This window comes from Nicotiana tabacum, chromosome 14 (assembly GCF_000715075.1).
Source record: "Nicotiana tabacum cultivar K326 chromosome 14, ASM71507v2, whole genome shotgun sequence".
Lineage (NCBI taxonomy): Eukaryota > Viridiplantae > Streptophyta > Magnoliopsida > Solanales > Solanaceae > Nicotiana > Nicotiana tabacum.
The window spans coordinates 3,293,023-3,315,022 of NC_134093.1; the positions used below are offsets into that span (position 1 = coordinate 3,293,023).

General features: G+C 35.1%; 1 protein-coding gene and 1 long non-coding RNA gene across 3 annotated transcripts; one reads left to right on the forward strand and one right to left on the reverse strand.

Moving 5' to 3' along the window:
• The first annotated feature begins 374 nt into the window (after positions 1 to 374).
• On the forward strand, positions 375 to 5,297 carry LOC142169121 (uncharacterized). The gene is made up of 4 exons (XM_075230356.1): positions 375 to 1,136; positions 1,223 to 2,275; positions 3,239 to 3,322; positions 3,411 to 5,297. Exons 1-2 carry the CDS (start codon positions 589 to 591, stop codon positions 1,338 to 1,340), a joined length of 666 nt encoding a protein of 221 aa, XP_075086457.1. The 5' UTR covers positions 375 to 588; the 3' UTR covers positions 1,341 to 2,275; positions 3,239 to 3,322; positions 3,411 to 5,297.
• A 506-nt stretch (positions 5,298 to 5,803) lies between these two features.
• LOC142168666 (uncharacterized) lies at positions 5,804 to 9,179 on the reverse strand. 2 transcript variants are annotated; one of them, XR_012698501.1, is made up of 4 exons: positions 8,855 to 9,179; positions 7,802 to 7,840; positions 7,492 to 7,661; positions 5,804 to 6,433 (listed from the first exon to the last, which is right to left on the reverse strand). It is a non-coding gene; the product is annotated as an uncharacterized LOC142168666 (long non-coding RNA). The 2 variants fall into 2 exon arrangements; XR_012698500.1 differs by having other exon boundaries at positions 5,804 to 7,661.
• Between the last annotated feature and the right edge of the window lie 12,821 nt (positions 9,180 to 22,000).

Consider the following 22,000-nt stretch of genomic DNA (forward strand, 5'->3'; position numbering starts at 1 on the left):
ATTAATTCTTAAAGTTATTAGATTATATTAATGTTTTAAAAATAAAAATAAAATTTAAATATTCTAAAACTATATGAGAAGTACTATTATAATTTACATTTCTTCTTATATTTGTATGGTAAAAAAATACAAGTTAAAATATTGATCAAAATTTATGTAGTTTAAATATTGAGAAGTGAAAAATGAAAAGTATTTTAGGATGGATGGAGTATATTTTATGACTGAAAGTATAAGAAAACTCATTTTTTAAAAATCGATCTAATTTATAAACAAAGAATAATAAAAAGCAAAGTCTTTGTACGTCCAAATAGGAACGCCTGCTATGCTATATATATATATATATATAGATAATGGAAGTGAATCCATCCCGAAATCTTGTTATTGCTCTCATTCTATCCATTTTTCAGAACCAGCTTCTCCACTCCACAGTTCACACCAACTTTTGCTCCTCTTCCGAAATCTTTCTCATTTTATCCCTTTTTTCTGAACCAACTTTCTCCCTTCTTTTTTCTCATTTTCTTCCGAAATCTTTCTCATTTTCTCCCTTAGCTTCTCTAAACCAACTTTTTCTCCTCTTCTTCTCCAGCTATGATAACCATGGAAAGATTTTTCTTGATCACATTTTTCTTGCTTTCCTATTTCGTCTGTACGATACTCTTTCTCATTGATGGCGTTGTGGTAAAACATGAATACCAATGGATCTCCAAAACCATTGGTATTATCATGTTAGGTTTTCTATTTTGGGTGGCACCACTCTATGATTTTTTGAGGGTCAATTTCTTGGATGGACCTGCTATTCAACAGAGGTTTGCAAAACTTTGCAACCCAGTTGGTCCACTCATGAGTATTTTCGTGGCTTATGCATTAGATGGTCGAAAAGGTGATTCCGTTGGCCCTTATCTTTACTGGCTTCTTCTAGCAGCCCCGATTTGTAGTTTTTTCGCCATAATCTTACTAAGACCAGTGGCTACTGATTTTGGTGCTTTTTACCCACTTTGTGCCATTCTGGTTAACTTTTCTATCAAAGAATATGGGAAACATAGCTTCGAGACTTATTTGACTGTGGGTATTTGTGTTGTTCTGATGATTTTAAGAGCTATTTTGGAGAGCTATACTGTTTGGACTACTGCTGACAGGTTTTAATTTTAGTTCAAATATTTTCATTTCTTTTGCAATATATGGTTAGGGTTAGGGTTAAAATCATTTTTTATGAATATTGTAGGAATCAGGCCAAACGGGTTGCTGCTAACCAAGCTGCTGCCGCTGCTAGCACCGCCGCCGCCGATACCGCCGCCGCCGCCGCCGCTTCTGCTGTGACTTCTTCCGAACATGAAGCTTAGGGGAGTTTTCTCCAGAGAGTTCCATTGTTGTTCTTAATTCCTCTCGCTTCTAGTCATTTAGTTTTCAGCATTGTTACTGTAGTTTTTATTTTTTCTGAGTTTGGAACTATGGATTTTCTTTTAAAGTTTTGGTGTTCAAGTAAAGGAGAAGACCTTGGAAGTTGTTGTTAATGGGTTTTGTTGTTCTTGTCTAATTGTTTTTAGCATTTTTTTATCCCTTAATTTTGCCACTCACGCATGTTGCATTATCATTTGAAAAGTATTTAGTCTCATAATAATCTAATGTTGTGCTTTGAATTATAATTAACAGTAGTTTTAAAAAAAAATATAAGCATAATCTCATTAAAAAAAGCATTATTTCTATAGAAGCTTTAGAAATTAGAAGCTCTCGGTACATTTTGTTTCGAAGAACTGAAAGAAGGAAAAAAAACACAAATTTTGCTAAACTAATTAGGGAAAAACTAGAAGAATTACTCCATATATTTAAGTTTTTATATGAGTATTACAGTTTGTGAAAGTTAGTATAATAATTAATCACTACAAAAATTCGGTGACATTACCCCAATACGCGATATATTGTGGCTATTTGAGAATTAACTGCCATATTTGCATTTGTAAAAATGGCGGTGCCACTATATTAATTTTAGATTTCAACATATTAAAATCCAAGATCTCACTCTTCCAATTAGAACTCCCTCCTCTCACTCTCCCAACCCCAATTTTATCAAACCCTCTCCAGCCCACCAACCAAGACCAAATCGGCATCATGTACACCAAATCGCCGTCCACTCCCTCTTCTCTCCTCTCATATTCTCTTTCCTTCCCCTCTTCTCGCCAAGGATATGGCGGCGTTGATTGGGAAGAAACTATGAAGCTTTTGGTCTCCGATGAAGTTGCGAGGAGTTTTTTGATGATGTCCTCCCATCTAAATTAAGGTTCAGTCAGGTCCTCTCTATTTCTCTATGTTTTGATTACTTATTTATGTGGATCTAGGTTTTCATTGTTGGTTCGCTTCTGCTCTGTCAATATAGTTGGTGAATCTGTGCTTAGCTTGCTTTTTTTCTTCAACAATTGTATGTATTCATGTGGATATAGGGTTTCATTGTTAGTTCGCGTTTGCTCTGTCAACATAGTTGATTGAACTATGCTTTGCTTGTTTTTTTTCTTCAACGATTGTATGTATCTGCTGCTCTAAGGAATCGTTTCATTTTTGGTCGTCTATTGTTATATCCATTAATAGAACTGTGTGATTGTATTGGTCGAATGATCGAATTCTTAAATGGTGGAAAGTACATGCTATGTCTTTGAGCCATGCAGTTGTGCAGTTACCACAGACAAAACTTACATTTGAATTGAACTTGTGCTAGCCTTTTCAGAAAAAAATGTTATCTACTCAATATTTGAAGTAGATTCTCATGAAGGTTTTGTTACTTGTTCTCCTTGTTCAGAATCTTGTTTTATTATTAGGAGGTAGTTTTTTAACATTTGGAAATGCTGCAAGTTTATCTGTCATTATACACAACTATTGGTTCCATGGTCGATCAGATTTCTAGTAGATCCAACAATTTACATGACACACTGTTCATCTCAAGTTTGAAGGTATCTGTTGTTTGCTTTGTACCTGAGTAGCTGGTTCAATACTATGAATTTTCTTAGAAGTGATCTTGTTTCATACTCAAATTTCCATTTTAACTACCTGCTTAGTGCTTGGGCATGCTATTTTTGTATTATTTTGCATTTAGATCATTCTAAATTCTCTTTGGAAGAAGTGAAGGGTTTCCTTTTCTTACTTGAATGTGATTTAGTTTTAGACTCAAAATATATTTGGACTATCTGTTTAGTGCATGTTTTTTTTGTATACCTGAAACATCTTAGGATATATTGTTTCTTTTCTCAAGGATATGGTTCACACGAAAGACTGTATTGAGAGCAAGAAGAAACAATCACCTAAGGCTGAAGTCCGGAGTTCTTTGAGGCAAGAGGTAAGGAAACATAGACTATACAACTGTTAATTCTAGTAGGATCAACAGATTATTAATGTCTATGTTAATTGAAAATGCGTCTCTACAGATAATGTTGCTCGATAGAAGATTACAGCACCAAGGCACAGTTCTATGTGCTGTAGAGAAAGCATTGGAATGTAAATCTTTCTCACAAAATATCACTCATCTCACCTCAATGTCTATGGTATCTCCTTCTGCTCCTTCAAAATCCTATGACATACTATAATATGACTCATAATTCTCGTTACTTCCGTTTTGAATAAATAAATTATATAGATACTGCAGATTTTTGTGCAAATTAAGCGTTTCACACCTCTTACATCTCTTTGTGAAGTAACATAGCTAATTTAAGGCTCATATACTCTATTGTCAATTTGCCATTGCTATTCTTACCGTTGCCCTCATGTTTATTCTTTCCAAAATTTAGCTGTTATTATTTTATTTATATATCCTGTGTCAAATGTTGAGAATCATCTTTTCAATTAACTCCAGCCAACGACAGAAACGAATGCACTGTGGTGATGAATTGTTTTTTGATAAAGTCTACTGTGGTGATGAATTTTTTTGTTAAAGTCTACTGTGGTGATGAATTATGTGCTCAACCAAGCATTTATAAGGAAACTTATAGTTCTTAATATTCTTTATACCATATCCCTTTTTGTTTTGTTCTTTTTACTGGTATCATATTTCAAAATTAAGAATTATTGAGGTAATATTTGTCACCATGTTTTTATCTCAACTTTTTTTCAAGCGCGAGACTTAGGAAATGGCGCTCCATAACCGATTGGGATAGGAACATCCTCAAATGAAAGAAACAATAACGCACTACCACTTAGTAACCGTCGTTAGCATCAACTGCGAATTTTGGATCTTGTTGTAGTGAATAACTCTTTAGAAGTTTAATACTTTTGATAGTGTAATTTTAGAGTACTTTATGTTTTTGTGTAATGGATATTTTTCTTATTTAATCTTTTATAATTGTGTTGTAATTATTAAAGGCATTATAGAAGTTTTGATGCATTCGGTGTTTTAAATAAAATATAAAAGTGGGATGTCAATTGTTAAAGTGAATGAATAAATATATTTATATATTGGCAGTAAAGAAACGCAAAATTTCGGGCAGGAGAAGACGATAGTGGTGGTTTAGAATAGCCAGTTTAAAAGCAAATCAAATACATAATTGGGTTCGATTACGGCGGTTTACACCCGTCGCAATTAAGCAATTGGAAACGCCACATGAAGAACTAGTTATTACAGCGGTTATACGATTGGATTACGGCGGGTTTTGGGAACCGCCACAAATACTGTTTTGGCGGAAGAGATTACGGCGTTTTTGTAAGCCGCCAGTCTTGTGTATTGCAGCGGTTTGAAACCGCCACTAAAGGCAAATATAACCGCCGCATATACACATTTTTTTGATAGTGAAATTATAAGAACAAATTACTTGTGATCTTTTCGGCAAGAAATGTAAATTTAATATGTTTTGCAGGCCAGCGTGAGAGATATTGCTCTCTTGGCAATATTAAAGGTATGTAATATTGATTTTAAGGTTTTAGTAGCATTATTATTACGTCCTACTAGTTTTTGCAGGAAAGTTGATATAGTAGGGCTACAGTTGAATTTCTGCTATTAGACTGTATATATAGTCTAACTCTCTCTCTCTCTAGATCTCTCTCTATATATGTGTAGATATAACCGCTATAACTATCAACACTTAGCTTTAAACAAACAAACAAAAAAGGCGCTATATGTAACACTGTTTCTTTCATTTTTTCCACAACTTTTTGATTCTTAAAAGTTAGAATTATGTATACCACCAAAGGATGTGGTGCAGCACATTCGGCTGCTCCTCCTTAATCAGAAGTTTCGGGTTCGAGCCCTGGGTATGGTAAAATCTTTAGTAAATAGCGCTTTCCCACGAATGGGGTACTATCCGGCGTAAATTCGAATATAGTCGGGCTCCAATACGGATACCGAACACCCAGTGAGAAACAAAAAAAAAAAAAAGAATTATGTATTACTTTGGTTTCGGACTCGTCAATAATACCATTCTATGAGCTATATTACAGTTTATTCTTTTTTAGTTAATCAATTCCTCATGTTAGGTGGAAACTCTGCGATTGTCAATTTGTCATCATGTCAAGCAATGGCTGTGAGCTATGCATATAATGTGTTGCAAATCCTTTAACATAAGATTATATTAGGCTACTAATTGTTCTTAAAAAAGTTTTAAATGAATTATGAGATCTATTTGCGTTATCTATATTGTGATTTTTTTATTTATTTTTTGTTTATCAACATATGCAAAGAACGTCGCAAAAGTGATGGTATTGTACGCGGCCTTACCCCTACCCTGGAAGGGCAAAGAGATTGTTTCCGATAGACCCTCGACTAAAGAAGGTGAAAGAAGCCCCGATAGATTACATGACAAAGAAGCCCTGATAGATTACATGACAAAAAAGACAAAAATAGCTCCTCATAACTTATGAGATATCATAAATTAAACAGTACACGAAATTAGTCCTCTACGGACACATTCAGATCAACAAGGTAGCTGCTCCAACTCCTTTTTACGATGAACAGGTAGTTCAGGAGCACAATACGTCATGTATCTATAGAAACATAAAACAAAACAGAAACTCAAAGCCAAAGCTCTAACTAACAATTCTACGTTCAGCATGTAAGCAAGAACCTGCATGACTATTCCCAGCAATACGTCTATTCCCCTAATATCATATGCTAAGTGCAAGAAGTGGGCAAAGGTGTAAAAATATGTGGTGCAGCATAGCAGTAGAGCGAGATACCCATAATTGAACTCCAAAAGGTGATGCAAGGCTGCTGCAGTTATCATAGGAATGACCTCAAACATAAATTTCGCCTTGGCACCAATTAACTGGAAAGGCATGTGCTGATGCCAATAAACAATAGAGTATAGCACAGCCAAATTAAAAATATAGCTCCCAACTAACATAATTAGTACGATGAAAGATATCGGATAACGAACAAAATTCAGAACGGCAGTGACCATGCAACCGTAGGGAAGGATGCCCAAAGACCACCACAACATCTCAACGCCCATTACGAGAGGCCCTGAAAAACACGAGAAAAATCTATTTACGTCATAAAGAAAGTTACGAAAACACAAAATCGAGCACAAGAGACTATGAACAAGCACAATTGGAAATTTGGAGCGGGCAACTTTTCACAAAAATCACCACTTCAAAGTCTAAAAAGAAGCAGTATCTCGTCTCCAAAGAGTATCAGTAAAGTAATTGTGGCATTGATCTGACGCTCAAGCAAGAAAGCACCATATAAAGCTACTCATCTTTTTTTCGTGAGTATGGTTAACCAAGAAGTTTAGTAAATATCTTCACAACTGTAACATGTCAAATTGCAGAAAGGTAAGAAACGTTGAAGTAACTCTTCATAAGTGAGACAGGAATAGATATGTAAAACCTGTGTTACAGTACTCTCCCAAAAGGAAAAATGTAATGAACCCAAATCCAGAGTAACAGTAACTGAATCACTTAGCAGTATTCCCACTCACGTTATGGATTACATCTCTGAAAGAACATAACCAAGATTATTAATAGAACCCAAAATAACTTCCTCTGGGGTTCTACTGATACAAAGAGGAAAAAGCTCCACCTCTTAAATTCCGACATTATCACGAAGCATAAGAATGTTGGTGGCCTTGGCCTCCAAGAAGCTTATGGTAAACGGAAAAAAACAAGCTTTACATGCCAGCCTAGTTGGATAATATTTAAAAATCCTACTGCTTTTTTAGGCTACCATTCTTAACAAAAAATTATTGCAGGCCAAACACCATGTCCACAAGTGTTGCTTCAACCATTAACTTTGGGGACCTGGAAAAACATCCTACATGGTTGGGAATATTGCAAAAGTCAACGATGTCGCGCAAACTGGAATTTGGAACCTCAATGACATATCCTTTGCATTCCCAAGTTCTTTTACCAACATATAATCAACATTCACATAATTCCTGCAAATCATGCTGTGACTACATCCCTGTATGGTCTCTGACCTCAAGTCTTATACAGATCTATAAGACTTGTATCTATCTGTTCGTATGTGATAAACCGCTAGGTTGAACCTTATAATATCAATCTTTAGGTAAAGAGACTTACTACCACCATCCGGTGGACCACCCAATGAAGCTGGCCATGCCCACCTAAACTTCTTAACAAATGAAACCACAGTCTTCAAGCTCTGCCAGCATTTCTGATAGGAAACCGTCCAAGTGCAGAGGAATAAGCCACGAGGAGAGGCACACAGAGGAAGAACTTCACCCATCTAGCTGCAGATCGATAGATACATACATTTAATCATAAAAATTTTATTTATATTGATTGATACAAGTTTTGCCAGTCTTACATTAAAGAGATATAAGGTTCACTAGAAAGGGATAAAATTAAGGAGAAGGATACGCTGGAGAACCTGTTAACAGGATTTCACTTCTTCTCATAAAGTTCACAGCTGCAACAAAACAAAAACAAACAAAAATATAGAAAAGAATAAATGCAGAGGGACAATTGAAAACAAAAGTGTATAGCTACATTTTGCGCTTCAACAAACAAATCCCACAAAACAAAGCAACTAAGCAAAGAATAAATAAAACACTCATGGCAGCATCAAGATTTAAGAATCAATCAAATTCACCCGTCAAAATCAAAACTTTATCAATTTCTTGGAAATCTTCCCACCTAATTCCAAGAACCCAAACTACTTGTCCTCATGATGATATTAGCTGAAGACAATTATCAAACTCGAATGATGATAATATTAGCTGATAAGATATTCACAATTCAGTTAGAGATTTATGATCCAAAATTAACTTCAGAAGCAATCAATCAATCATATGAGCAAATTAAGGGGAAAACGGCACCAAACAACTACATGCCAGTACCTTAATTAAACACTAGTAAATAAATTTTGCAGAAACATTACAGATTAGTCAAAAATTGTAAGTCTATGCCATAACGGCCAGGCAATGCAGCCCGGTGCACGAAACATCCCGTGTTTATGTAGGGTCTGGGAAGGACCGCATATGATGTAAGCAGTCTATCCTGATACAAGCACGAGTGGTTAATTACACGGCTCGAACCTGTAACTTATAGGTCACACAAAGACAATAACGTTGTTCCAAGGCTCACCTTCAATGGCATAACGAATGAAATAATAGTTTTAAAAAAAGTAGTAATCCAAAAACATATTATAGCAGAGCAGGATCATCCCAAGTTCAAAATATTTACCAAAATAGAAAAAAGTTCCAAAGATTGGATTTTTATATTTATTTTTACAGAATTTATATTGGTTAAGAGTTTAAAGGCTGAAAATTTGCTTCGACAAACACAAAGGAGGAGGAACAAATAGAAATTGCAGGCCCCAATTTTATGTTCGTTTTAGCGTTCAAAGACTGAAATTTTTGCTTAGACAAAACACAAATATTATAGAAATTGCAAAAACAAATACTATATAGAATTAGTTTACCCGTGTCCTGGAGGAAACGATGCAAACCCAGCAATAGTTGAAGACAAATGGGTTTCTTTCTAGGGCTTAAATAAGAACAAAAGGAAGAGATGATTTTCTTTTCCTTTTTTTTCTGTGAAAAGGTGTCTGTAGGGGGGAGGGAGGGAGAGACTGTAGTAGTTTAGGATTTGGATTACTATCCAAGAAGGTTCAGATCAAGTAGTTCAATAAAGATCCTACGCTCAACGTTAAGGAACATTTGCTATGGTTGTGGCTTTAAACTTCATAACCTTGCGCTGCACTGTGTTGTCTATTGGCAAATTTGGCATCGCGGCATGCCTTTCCTTTCTAGTTCTGTCATATAACAATGAATATGTAGCAATAATAATATTTAATGGCCAAAATACCTTAAAACCCCCTAAACTTGACACGGATTATTAGTTAGTGCCTTAAACTATTCGTGGTCTTAATTAACCTTATCAACTTGGCCTTTTGAGAGCCATTATTCCCTTGGACGCTCATGTGGCAAAGAATGTGGGTGCACTCGCCTGGCATATAGATTTTTCTGTATATGTGGCATTTTTTAAAAAAATAAAATATATTTTTACCTTATTAAGTATGTTACTTTTTTGGATAATTATTTTTGAATACAATTTATAATAAAACTTGGATAGAACTACATTACTTAGGCTAATTTTTTTTATTTGGCTAAAAATAATAAAGTTTTAGTTAATCTTTTTTTGAATTTGATCTGAAAGTAAAGATTTATACCATTGAAATAAATAGTCATGTGTATTTGTTTATAATTTTTTAGATGCCTTGACTATTTATATCTCATACTTTTTTATTATTATTTTTTCTTCTTGTAATCCTTTTGTCATATCAAGGATTTACATTTGTACTTGCAATTATCAAATTTTCAGATGAATATAATGGGAATGAGGTAATTAGACAATTTGACATAAATACTTTATTTAGAAGTCCATTATTTCTTGTCAGAAGATGTCCATAGGTTTAAACAGAAATTTCAAAATAACTAAACCAATTAATCTGAAATCTCTAATAAAACAAACCAAACTGAGATTATTTGGGTTGGTATTTCATAACCGAAAAATTGAACCGGAGTTTTCATAATCCAATTCGAAGTGCCTGATGTGAGAAGAAACGAAAAGTCATGTGTATTTATTTTTATAACTTTTTAGATGCCTTGACTATTTTATTTCAATTGTATAAATTTTTATTTTCATGTCAAATTCAAAAAAAGATTAACTAAAACTTTATTATTTTTAGCCAAATAAAAATATTTAGCCTAAATAATGTAGTTCTATCCAAGTTTTATAATAAATTGTATTCGAAAATAATTATCCAAAAAGTAGCATACTTAAAAAGGTAAAAATATATTTTATTTTTAAAAAAATACCACATATACAAAAAAATTCATGTGGCAGGCGAGTGCACCTACACTATTTGCCACATTAGCGTTCAGGGGAGTAATGGCTCTCAAAAGGCCAAGTTGAGGAAGTAATTAAGACCACGAATAGTTTAAAGCTATAACTAATAATCTGTGTCAAGTTTAGGGGGTGTTAAGGTATTTTGCCTATTTAATGACCCAAGAACGGACAAGGCACCATTAAATAGTATAAATGAAATATAATAGCATTTAAGTAAATAAATGTAAGTGGGATAACCGAAAAAGGGTTGAATCCGGTGATATTCCTCCTAACAATGATAAGTGATTGAAGAACCTTTGAATATTAGTATTCCTCTCGGATCGTGAGAGAAAGGTTAAAGTGAGATATGAGGAAAAAACATATTTGTTATGTTTATAAAGCAAGAATCTTCAAAGAATGTCAAAGTGTTGTTCTTTTACAATGAACGTCCTATCCCCCTATAAATACATATCTTTATATTTATAAGGGAACATGAACCACAAATCCCTAATTGTACAGATTTCAAAAATATTCATTAGAATACTCTCTCTAAAGTCTTATCTCTAAAACTAGTTATTATTGTTCCGTTAAGGAGAGCGCTCGTCCTCGACCAAGACATTTGTTGACTCCTCGACCTCGCCCTCATCTTTTGTTGAAATTACACCGGTGACATGTGGCAGCCTTCAAAGGCTCTCCTAATGTTGACTTGGCCCATACGTAACTAGGATAAATTTTGGCCCATACAGTTAGTCCCTCTACTTGTTGAGGTCGTCTTCGTGGGGCGAGTTCAATGAGCGGATAATATCGTTCGTGGTTGTCTTTGTAGTCGAGTTCGCTGAACAGATGACATTGGTTGTATTTATGAATAAGGATGGCCTTGTCGAAATTCAAATTTTTACGCTCTCTTCACTTCTCTTTTGAAATTTCCTTTCCTTTTTTCATAAGGTTTCGCTGTATTTATGATTTCCCTCTATGTCTCCTTCCTAATCTGCATGACTATGTCAAATCTTTCGTCTGATACCAGTGTGGATGATCATTTCGTTCCTTTGGGCGTTGTATTCCCCGTTCATGTGGAAGATGTTGTCGCCCCAATTGAAGATGAAACTCTCCCATCTGTGGAAGAGATTATACCTCGATACCCTGACGTTAAACCTGATTTTCAAAAATCACCGGAAGTGGTGACTGGAAAAGTTTCAATCCACGATAACTTCTGAGCACTTAACTGAGCTTAAGATTAAGTTTGGCTTTCCCGACCACGTGGAGTTGGTTCCTGCTGGTGATGATGAAGTGCAGGTCTATCGTCCCGGATATTGTGCCCTCTACGCATATTCGTTCACCATCGGCTACTCGTCCCCCTTCCCTCCGCTGGTAGAAGAGTTTTTCTACCACTACAACGTGTGTCATGCACAGCTCGTCCCCTACGTTTTCAAGGTGATCAAGATGTTGGCGGAGTTCGTTGAACTAGCCAAAGTCGAGGTCACGGTGCACCACTTGGTTCATCTTTTCGCACCCCCATTTCTACCGAGGAACAATGTTGAATCTTCGCCACCGAGGAGGAAAGTATTGTTGCTGAAGATAGATGACAATGGTAGTCGACATTTTTAGCTCGAATACTTCTTCGTCAGGACCGAGATCGTGGTGTCTGACGTTGTTGGCTTCCCTGAGGCCTGGAACACCACACGTAAGTGTTTGTGTTGTTGTGTTTCTTCTTTTCTTTAAAACTTTTTTTGTTGTGGGCTGATCAAATGACCCTTCTCTTTCTGCGGCTACTAATTGACTGACCTCTTCAGTTGGTAGAGGTCTCGGGTTCGAGCCTTGGAGGTATGAAATTTTTTTTGGTAGGGAGCTCTTCTCTCCGAATGGGGTTCTATGCGGCACGAATTCGAATATAATCGGACTCCAATATGAATACGGGATTCCGCGTAGGAAACAAAAAAAAATCTAGAAAAGATGTAGGGCAACAATCATCTTCGTTGTTTAATGCTTCCATAAGTCACACTAACATGGCCTTTTGAGGACAAAATATTGTTATGGCAAAAATGTATTGTCTTTAAGTTATTTTTTGGCAACAACTTTGAGAGAAAACAAAAGAAATGGTTATTGCTACGAATTTCCACCATGGTTTTTTCGTATTTCAATTCGTACGATGATAAGATTAAAAGATATCTAAACATAAATAAGGTTAAAATAGTCAAAACATCCTCCTAATTAATGTTTTTTAATGGTTGTTGAAGAGAAATATAACATATAATTTGAAACGAATGAAGTATTTGTGAAATCCCAAATTATTAGGATATAATTAGTTGTGAAATCTTTTTATTGTCCCAACTTCTTAACGTTGATAGGTTAGGCGAGATTGTGCGACTCGAGATACGTAGATATTGCAATTCTGGTAAATTTTCTTTTCTAGACTAAATTATATGGTGTTATTTTAGAACATATATTGTATTGGTTCTTAATTAACGTGTATGCTTGTGTTAGTACTGGGTTTTTTATATATAGTTACGTTATTGTGCTTATGGACGGCCAGGTTAGTAAGATGTTACTAATATAAGACATGAATTGGATTTTGATCACGCCCAACTATGCCTTATAAAAATGACTAAGCGGTCGCTGCAAATATAATTCGGTTTACAAGTCCGGAGTCGAATCCCATAGAGAACTAAGGCTTAGTTACAGTTGTTGACTATCACTAAAAAGATAAGCTCAAACAATTCCTAAGTTATAAATATTAAGATTCTTATATCTAATTAACTAAATAATTAAAGTAGTAGATTAACAACTAAAGATACTACGGGTTGGAGAAAAGACTAAGGAAGTCTAGAGTTATGGTTTCCCCAATTCTCGGAATCCTTCCCGCTACGTCTTCTATAATTTCGCCTAAGTATTCTCTACCGATCATGAGCGCTCTGAGTGTCGTAATTCTCTCCCGAGTAACTACCATCAATTTACTAGACATATTCTTCCGAACTACGCTAGATGGCACTAAGTTACGGCTCACTCGGATCGCACCAAGGTTTCGTTATTTCTAATCCCACCTTTAAACCCTCTGTATTAATCCCTCATATACGTTAGGAGTTATATTGTTCAATAACTACCTAAATATGCATTCTCTTCCGAGTAATACACACTAAATAGGCACAGTCGATTACGAGCTCTTCAACCAACACAATATAAACGTAGTTGAACAAATAGAGAAATCCAACGGCTCAATTATATAAAACCATAACAAGAATTTATCCTACAAAAGGTTCTATCAAAACTCTAGATAACAAATTAGCTATTCATAATAGTATGCATAACTACAATACTAGAATTCATAACCAATAATGGAAATAGGAAGAAGGAAGTGAAAAACTCGTAGAAGAATTCTCCGCCTTGCTCCTAGTATGTTCTTGCCTCGTTAGGTAAAATTCCCGTCTAATGTCAGTCCAATCTCGGTCTCTACTCACAACAAACAGTAAGGTGTATAAAAAAATATGAGAGCAGTAAAAATAAATGACACCAGGAATTTTATACTGATTCGAAACCAATGTGGTATCCTAATCCAGTCTCCTTGGGTTGCAAGGATGTTATCTCTTGAGCTTTTTGTAGTTTGGGTTAAGTACAGCTTGTGTGATTTTCAACGTTCACCACCAACGTTTATATGGTTGGTTTTCACTCGTTCACCAACAATGGATAAGGGTTGGTTTTCATTTGCTCACTACCAATGACCCTTTGATTTTTACTCGCTCACCAAAGAAACGAACAATGACACAACCTCTCGAAAACACCGCCTCTCCAATATTTTTCTGTCCCTCTTCTCTTTTTTTTTTGTACACAGTAAATCTAAAAGTGAATTACAATGCCTGTTAAGAGTAGAACAAAGAACTTGTAGTTGGGTAGACAATTGTATAGAAGGTTGTGTATCTTCTTCTTTTCCAGTCTCTCGTTTTTGTAGTCTTCAATAGCTGCTGACTGTTGGGCTTGATTTTGCTGACCCCTTGATTTTGGTGATATTCAATCAAAAGATTTGCTCCTTTGATTGAGTGGATACCAGCGTGACTTCCTATTAATTCCTTTGCTCAATTCCATTTGCACCTTCAAACTAATTTGAAATCCTTCCACCAATCACTGATTTATTGGAATACATTCCTTATATCTTGTACCTATTGATTGAAGATGTGTCTTGCTAATGTACTCAAATATATTTCCAATTTGTTGATATTCTAGATTCTTGTCACGAACCAAAATCCCAACCTGTCGTGATGGCACCTATCTCGATACTAGGCAAACCGAAAATCTCAACAAAACACAATTTTTCTTAAGTTTAAAAATATAACATTTAAATACAATACAAAATCCCACAAATACTGATACGAACACTCCCCAAAATCTAGTGTCACTGAGTACATGAGCATCTAATCTGAATACATGTCTGAAAAATACGGTCTATACTAGTATACGACCAAATACAGTAAACAAAGAGATAGGGAAAGAGAGGCAAGGTCTGCGAAATACGGAAGCTACCTCTGAATCTCCGAAAAATAAACTGTTCGAGAAAATCAACACCCGCTATATCCAAAAACACCTGGATCTGCACACGAAGTGCAGGGTGTAGTATGAGTACAACCAACTCAGAAAGTAACAATAATAACTAAGGAACTGAAGATAATGACGAACTGCACAGTTATAGTTCATTTTCAGTAATTCCAACAGAGAATAGACATACTTTCAATTCCAGCAGTTTAAGTCAAATCAATTTATACAGTTCAAGTTTATGTAATCCGGATATAAAATCTTTCAGAGAATTTCATAACAATGGCAGATAGTAATTAAGTGCAACAATAAATAAAAGCAAGTACAACCTCTCAGGGCAACAATCACTCCACTCGTCACAACACCTCAACCACTCGGCTATCAGCACTCACACTCAATGGCTACCCGCGCTCACTGGGGTGTATACAGACTCCGGAGGGGATCCTACAGCCCAAGCGCCATAATCTATATGGATAACTCACATGCTATAATATTCTGCATAGACAACTCACGTGCCATAATATCCTTACCTCACCAACAGGCCCTCGGCCTTACTCAATCCTCAACCTCTCTGGTCTTTTGAGCTCTCGGTAATCACAAAGATCAGCCCAAACAAAGATAACATAGTGTATCAATAAATATCAAGAAATACTGAGGTATGATACGCAAGTAATATCATGACTGAATACAATACATCAATTAATAAATAATTCAACAAGTACGCGACCCCGGTAGGTCCCAACAGTACTATCACATAGCCTAAGCATGATTTCTAACATGATTTACAGTCAAATTTCTTCAACACATAGAGAGCATATAGCTAACAATAAATTATTCAACTTTACAGTTTTACGAGACGAACCAAGTCACAATCCCCTCGGTGCACGCCCACACGCCCGTCACCTAGCATGTGCGTCACCTCCAAAATAATCACATGACACAAAAATCCAGGGTTTCATACCTTCAGGACCAGATTTAAAACTGTTACTTACCTCAAGCCGTGAAATTATTATTCTGTAATGTCCTTTCCTCGTGAATTGACCTCCAAATGCCTCGAATCTAGCCATAAATAATTCGTTTCAGTCAATAAAATTTATTGGAATTAATTCCATAAGAAAATGCTAATTTTTCTATAAATATCCAAATTTTAGCTCAAACATCACCCGTGAGGCCCACGTCTCGGAACTCGACAAAAGTTACAAACTCCGAAAGCCCATTCAACCACGAGTCTAACCATACTAATTTTACCAAAATCCGACATCAACTCGACCTCCAAATCATCAAATCTTATTTTCAAATCCCTAAATTCAAACCCCCGATTTACACCTCAAAAATATATAATCTTGTCGGATTATTCGATGATAGTTCAATATTATGGAGTAGAAATAATCACAAGGGACTTACCTCAAGTTTTTCCGTGAAAATCTTGCTCAAAATCGCCCAACCCGAGCTTGAAATGCCCAAAAATGGCAAGAGCTCGGAACCCTCCATTTTTGTACTGCCTAAGGGTTTTCGCACCTGCGGCAACCGCATGTGCGGAAAAACTCCCGCATCTGTGCCTTTGCCCGCATGTGCGTGCCTGTGTGCGATTCTGCGCAAGCCGCTTTTGCGTGTCCTTCTGCATCTGCTCTTACGCAGGTGCAAAATTTCCCTCGCACCTGCAACCACTGTCCCACAGTCCATTTTCGTATTTGCGCTTGCCAGGATCGCTTCTGCGAGCTCGCCCCTGCGATGGAATTTCCGCAGGTGCGATTGCATCAGAGGCAGAAACTTCAGCCTTTTCTTCTAAGTCTGAATTGATCCGTTAACCATCCAAAACTCACCCATGCCCCTCGGAACCTCAACTAAATATACCAACAAGTCCTAAAATATCATACGGACTTAGTTGAACCCTCAAATCACCTCAAACAATGCTAAAACTATGAATTACACTCCAATTCAAGCCTAATGAACTTTGAAAATTTTAATTTCTACAAATGACTCCGGGACCTATCAAATCACATTCGATTGACCTCAAATTTTGCACACAAGTCATAAATGACATAAAGGAGGTATTCCAATTTTCAGAATCATATTCCGACCTCGATATAAAAAAGTCAACCGCCGATCAAACTTCCCAAAAATTAAACTTTCGGCATTTCAAGCCTAATTCTACTACGGACTTCCAAATAATTTTCCGGACACGCTCCTAAGTCCAAAGTCACCATACAGAGCTGTTGGAATCATCAAAATTCAAATCCGAGGTCTTTTACACGTAGATCTACATCTGGTCAACTTTTCTAACTTGAATTTTAATTATCAGACTAAGTGTCTCATTTCGTTTCGAATTCCTTCGGACCGGAACCAACTAACCCGATAAGTCATTAAATAACTATAAAGTATAAATTGAGTAGTAAATAGGAGAACGGGGTTATAATACTCAAAACGACCGACCGGGTTATTACAATTCCATGCCTTAAGCTCCTTTGATTTCTTTCCTTGTGAAGCAGACAATATTATTGAGTATTCATATAATGAGAGCTTTCTATTTGAAGTGTTGTCAACCATGCACCACTATATATTGAATTTTTCTTCCTTGAAAGGGCTTGGTGATTCTCTGCCTGCACATTTTTAAGTGTGATCCCTTGATTTGCTCCTTTCAAGATATAGCTTGTAGTGATTCATTCAACAGCTTCCTTCCCTTAGTATTGTAGGAAATCGAGCACTGTCATACCACACTTATAGAAAGTATATCTCTTTCCTTCTACGTGATATATTTTTGTTATAATAATTATTATTCCACTTGAACTCTTCTTCCATATGTACAAGTATTGGCTCTTATTTAGATAACCCAAGTGAATTTCAAGATCCTTTTTCTTTGACTTTGGATCTTGAGTATTGTCTTCAATATGAAGATCCCAATAACCATTTAATATCTCCACAACTACGAAAATAATTTTCTTTCTTGATCTCAAAAAATAATCTCTTTCTATAATATAGATTGTACTACATCCATAATATATTTTCTTTTCATAGAAAATATATTCTTCTTATATTGGAAATATCCCTTTCTTGATCTTATAGTATAGTTTCCATATAGTATCTTGCACAAAATAATAGACTTTCTCCATGATTTTAGCAACCTTCCTTTCAAGATATTTAAGAACTTTCCTTCCATAATTTTCGTAGAGTCTTCTTCTGATATTGTAGTAAACCATTCAATATTTGAAATATGACTTTCAAATATTACTCCTTCAATGGTGCTTGGAGATTGAATCTTTGAAAATAATCTTCCTCGATAAATTCATCACATGACATTCTCTTTTCCATATTTGTTTGGATCTTTACCAACATCTTCTTTCTTGAATAAACCTGTGCAAAAATAAGATTACCACAAGTAAATATTCTTTGATTAATAATTATGTTGGTTTGTTATCATCAAAATTAATACGTGAAACCTTGAAGCTAACAATTTCCCCCTTTTTTATGATGGCAAACCATTGAGTACAAAATAATAAAATTTAATCAAAGACTTAATTAAAGACAGTAATAGGATAAGCTAGATAAATCGGTTACTTCCCTGAAGTCATCTTCTCGAAATGCATGTAATACATCAATTGTGAACTCTCCCTCACTCTATGCATTCCTCAGTTATGCTCCCTCTATCTCCGTACATTCTACCTGAATTTTAGAATTTTTGATCTTTCGATCTTTTGTACACATTTACTTCTCCCCCTTTTGTCATCATCAAAAGGGTATACTTTCTATGCAAAACAACATAATAACAACTAATCAAATCTTAATATTTTTCATAAGACCCATCAAGCAGCGTGAGACCACATGACCATTTCAATTATCAAAACTAGTACACAACTGAGAACTATTATCCGTACGCATCTAAGATTTATATAAGTAATTAGAGAAATTAGATACCTTTAAAAAAAATCAAGTTGACAAGTTTGAGGTGCAAGGCATTAGTAATTACTTGAGATAAATGAGATATAGTAAAACAAATTAGTAGGCTGAAAATATTTGTAGATGATCAGAATCTTAGGAAAACTTCAAACAATGCTTTGAAACACATAAATGATAATCACAAAAGAGGTAAGATGATAATGAATCATTTTTACTACAAAAGGATACACAGGGATGATACCGATTTCTTTCTTGAAATGAGAAAGTGTCTCAATATCCTCAAGATATGTTTCCATGTTACCTTACCTTTGGCATATTTCTCTTTGGTTAGAGAAGTAGACGGCTCACAAGATTACTCATGTACTATGAAGTTCTAAAGCAAGCCTTTTGAATAGTTTTCTTGAATGCTTGGCTTTATGAACGAACTTCCATTCTTGCTTTGCATTATTTGAGATTTGAAGATGAATGTTAATTCTCCCTTGTACTCTCAAATTCAATCACCTTGCAAACTCTATAAAATTCTTGATACAACTTCTCGTTAGTATCATCAAAATAATTGTGTGTAGCTATAATCCCATAATCATGCCTTTTTGAAAAAAATTATTTTGAAAAGAAGAGAAAATATACTCTTAGAGATGATTATAAAATAAATTAGTTACATGAACACTGTTAGAAATTCTTAACATTAGGGGATATTTTAAAGAAATCTTTCGATTATAAAAACATGTAAAATATATTAGAAATATTTAAAAACTCTATAAGATATCCACAAAGATACTTTATAACAATAATTTCAACGAGGAAACAAACTTTCTTCTTGTGAAACCTTGAGCTATAAGTTTACCCATGTTATTCACAACCTTACCCATTTTCATCATGCTCGTGGATGAATGTCAGTGATAGTAGCTCACTTGGCTTGGCAATAAAATTCTCACAGTTCAATTCATTCAAATTCTTTCAGCTCGAACTCATTTATGCTTAGCACAAATATTCCTTATCTAGCTTGTGCAAATGTACCCTTATTGGCTTATTTCTTATTCTCGAAATATGCCCTTCATCCTTATTCATAGAATTGCTTAAAGAGATATTAGTCAAAAGAAACTGTGTAGAGACAACTTTTACAATTACTATTCCAAATATTGAAGAATTATTAGTAGAGAAATGCTAAAAGGATATAATGTATCTTACCGATTCCTTACCATGGTGGGGTAAGCATTTGCAACAAAATAGAAATCAACACTTGATTTTTCTTCCTTCTATATCTCACATAAGGTGTCCTCTAATATAGATCCAGAATATAACCCAATTAAATCTAATAATCTTCAATAATAGAGATACATACTTTTCGTCTTCAAGCTTTTGAGTATTGCCAAAAATGTGTTATATGCAGAAGTGGACTCAAAGTTAAATAACTTTTTTGTTCTTGATTGAAGTATTAGCATTCTTACTAGAAAAGTAAATATTACACAAATGATTCACTTCAATAATAATCGAAGACACATGTAGCATGAATCAAGTTTGTATGATATCAGGAAAAAAGATTGCATGCTTATTTCCTAATATCATAGTTCATGCAAGACATGTATTCAAGCTATTTAAAGTCTCTAAGTTATGGGGGGAAAACTGAATAGAATAACAATGTGATGTAGCTAGTGGACTTAAACTGTATATAGGTGACTAATATGTATATACCAGAGTATATTTCACTGAACCAATAACTAGATATTCATCACCTAATGCAACGAGAAGAACTTGAATAAATCTTAGAGATACCAGTCACTTCAGCTTTAGATCATACGGCATAGTTCCTTTATCTTTTGTAGAATATATATGAACTTTGAAGCATCTTTAAGCATGTACTTTGACCAGCCAATATGCAAACATCTTTGATCCTTTTTATGGCTGGACTAAGAAATTTCTGCAAAATAAATTAGTTTATTTTTGGTACCCAAACCTTTTTGGGTCCTTCATGGTTAGTAGCTTGTATAATTGGAGATATATGTAACTGTTTAGGTCTCCAACTAAATTTTGATCTATCATGACTTTTGGCATAATTACATGCAAATTTCTTATGTCCAAAATTACCACAGTAGTGACATGTAACAAAAGAAGTAGAGTATTTACCTGCAGGTGCCTTAGTCGACTTGAAGCTTTTCTGAGTCAACTTGTTTGAAGTAGGGCGTCTACTAGTAGATCCCTTGTCAGTCAACTTGAAGTTATTAAGAAAATGATCCCGCTTGTTCGGTCGATCAAAATGGTGACGGGAAGATTTGTGCAAACTATTCATCTGTTTGCGAAGTTCCACATTTTCTTCTTGAAGTAAGTCATTTTCAACCTGATATTCTTTGAATAGAATATCCCACTCTTCCTTTTCCTTTTTCAACTTGTTATATTCTTCAAGTTGGGTCTCCAAGTTTTTCTTCTCCCGTTTAGTCTTCTTGAGCTCATTAAGAATTTTTCTCATATCTTCTAAAGCCTGTTATACAATATTTTAAAGTTCATTACATTTATCACAGTCATGAGATCTTACCTCACTTGTTTTATTTGGGGCCATGAAGCAGTTGCTTGTAGATTCCTCATGATCGTTGTCTGATATATCTTCATCACTCAAGATACCAAAAGATTTTCTTTTCTCACTTGTCTCACTTCATGCCATGAAACAAAAGTTGGCAGCTCCACTTTGATTTTTATCTAACATATATTCATCACTCCATACGCTGGAAGATTTTCTCTTCCGATTGCCCTTGGATAGTTTTCTTTTTAGTTCTAGACAGTTGGTTTGGATGTGACCATAATTTCCACATTCGTAGCATTTTCTATCATTATTTTTTGCTTACTTATTTCATTACCTTTTCTAGAACTTGATTTTCCTATTCCATTTGTCTTGCTTCTTCGCATCGTGTTAGAGACAACTCTAGAAAATAGTGCCATATCATCTTGATGTTTGTCTCCTTCTTCTTCGTATTCACTTTTAGACTCAGCAGTAGTTGATTTAGAAGCAACACTCCTTTTCATCTCTTCATGGCCATGATTTTTGAGATGGGTTTCCTCAAAGGATATAAGATCTCCACGAAGTTCATCATATGATAGTTTGTCGAGATCTCCATATTCAAGAGAGATAACTTTTGGTTGCCATAAAGTGGGTAAACTTCTTAGAATCTTTCAGACTTATTCACCACTTGAATATGGTCTTCCAAAGGATTTTAGATCTCCAATTATTTTTCTAAATCGGCCCAACATGTCTTCAATGGATTCATCATCCTTCATTTGAAATAACTCATAATCACGAATCAGACGGTTTATCCTTGTCTCTTTTACTTTACTG

What these genes read in the sequence shown, in the direction of transcription:
- LOC142169121 (XM_075230356.1), top strand. Translation starts at nt 589, where the DNA reads ATGATAACCATGGAAAGATTTTTCTTGATCACATTTTTCTTGCTTTCC. An exon ending in GTTTGGACTACTGCTGACAG is followed by an intron (nt 1,137 to 1,222) that starts GTTTTAATTTTA and finishes TGAATATTGTAG; the next exon opens with GAATCAGGCCAAACGGGTTG.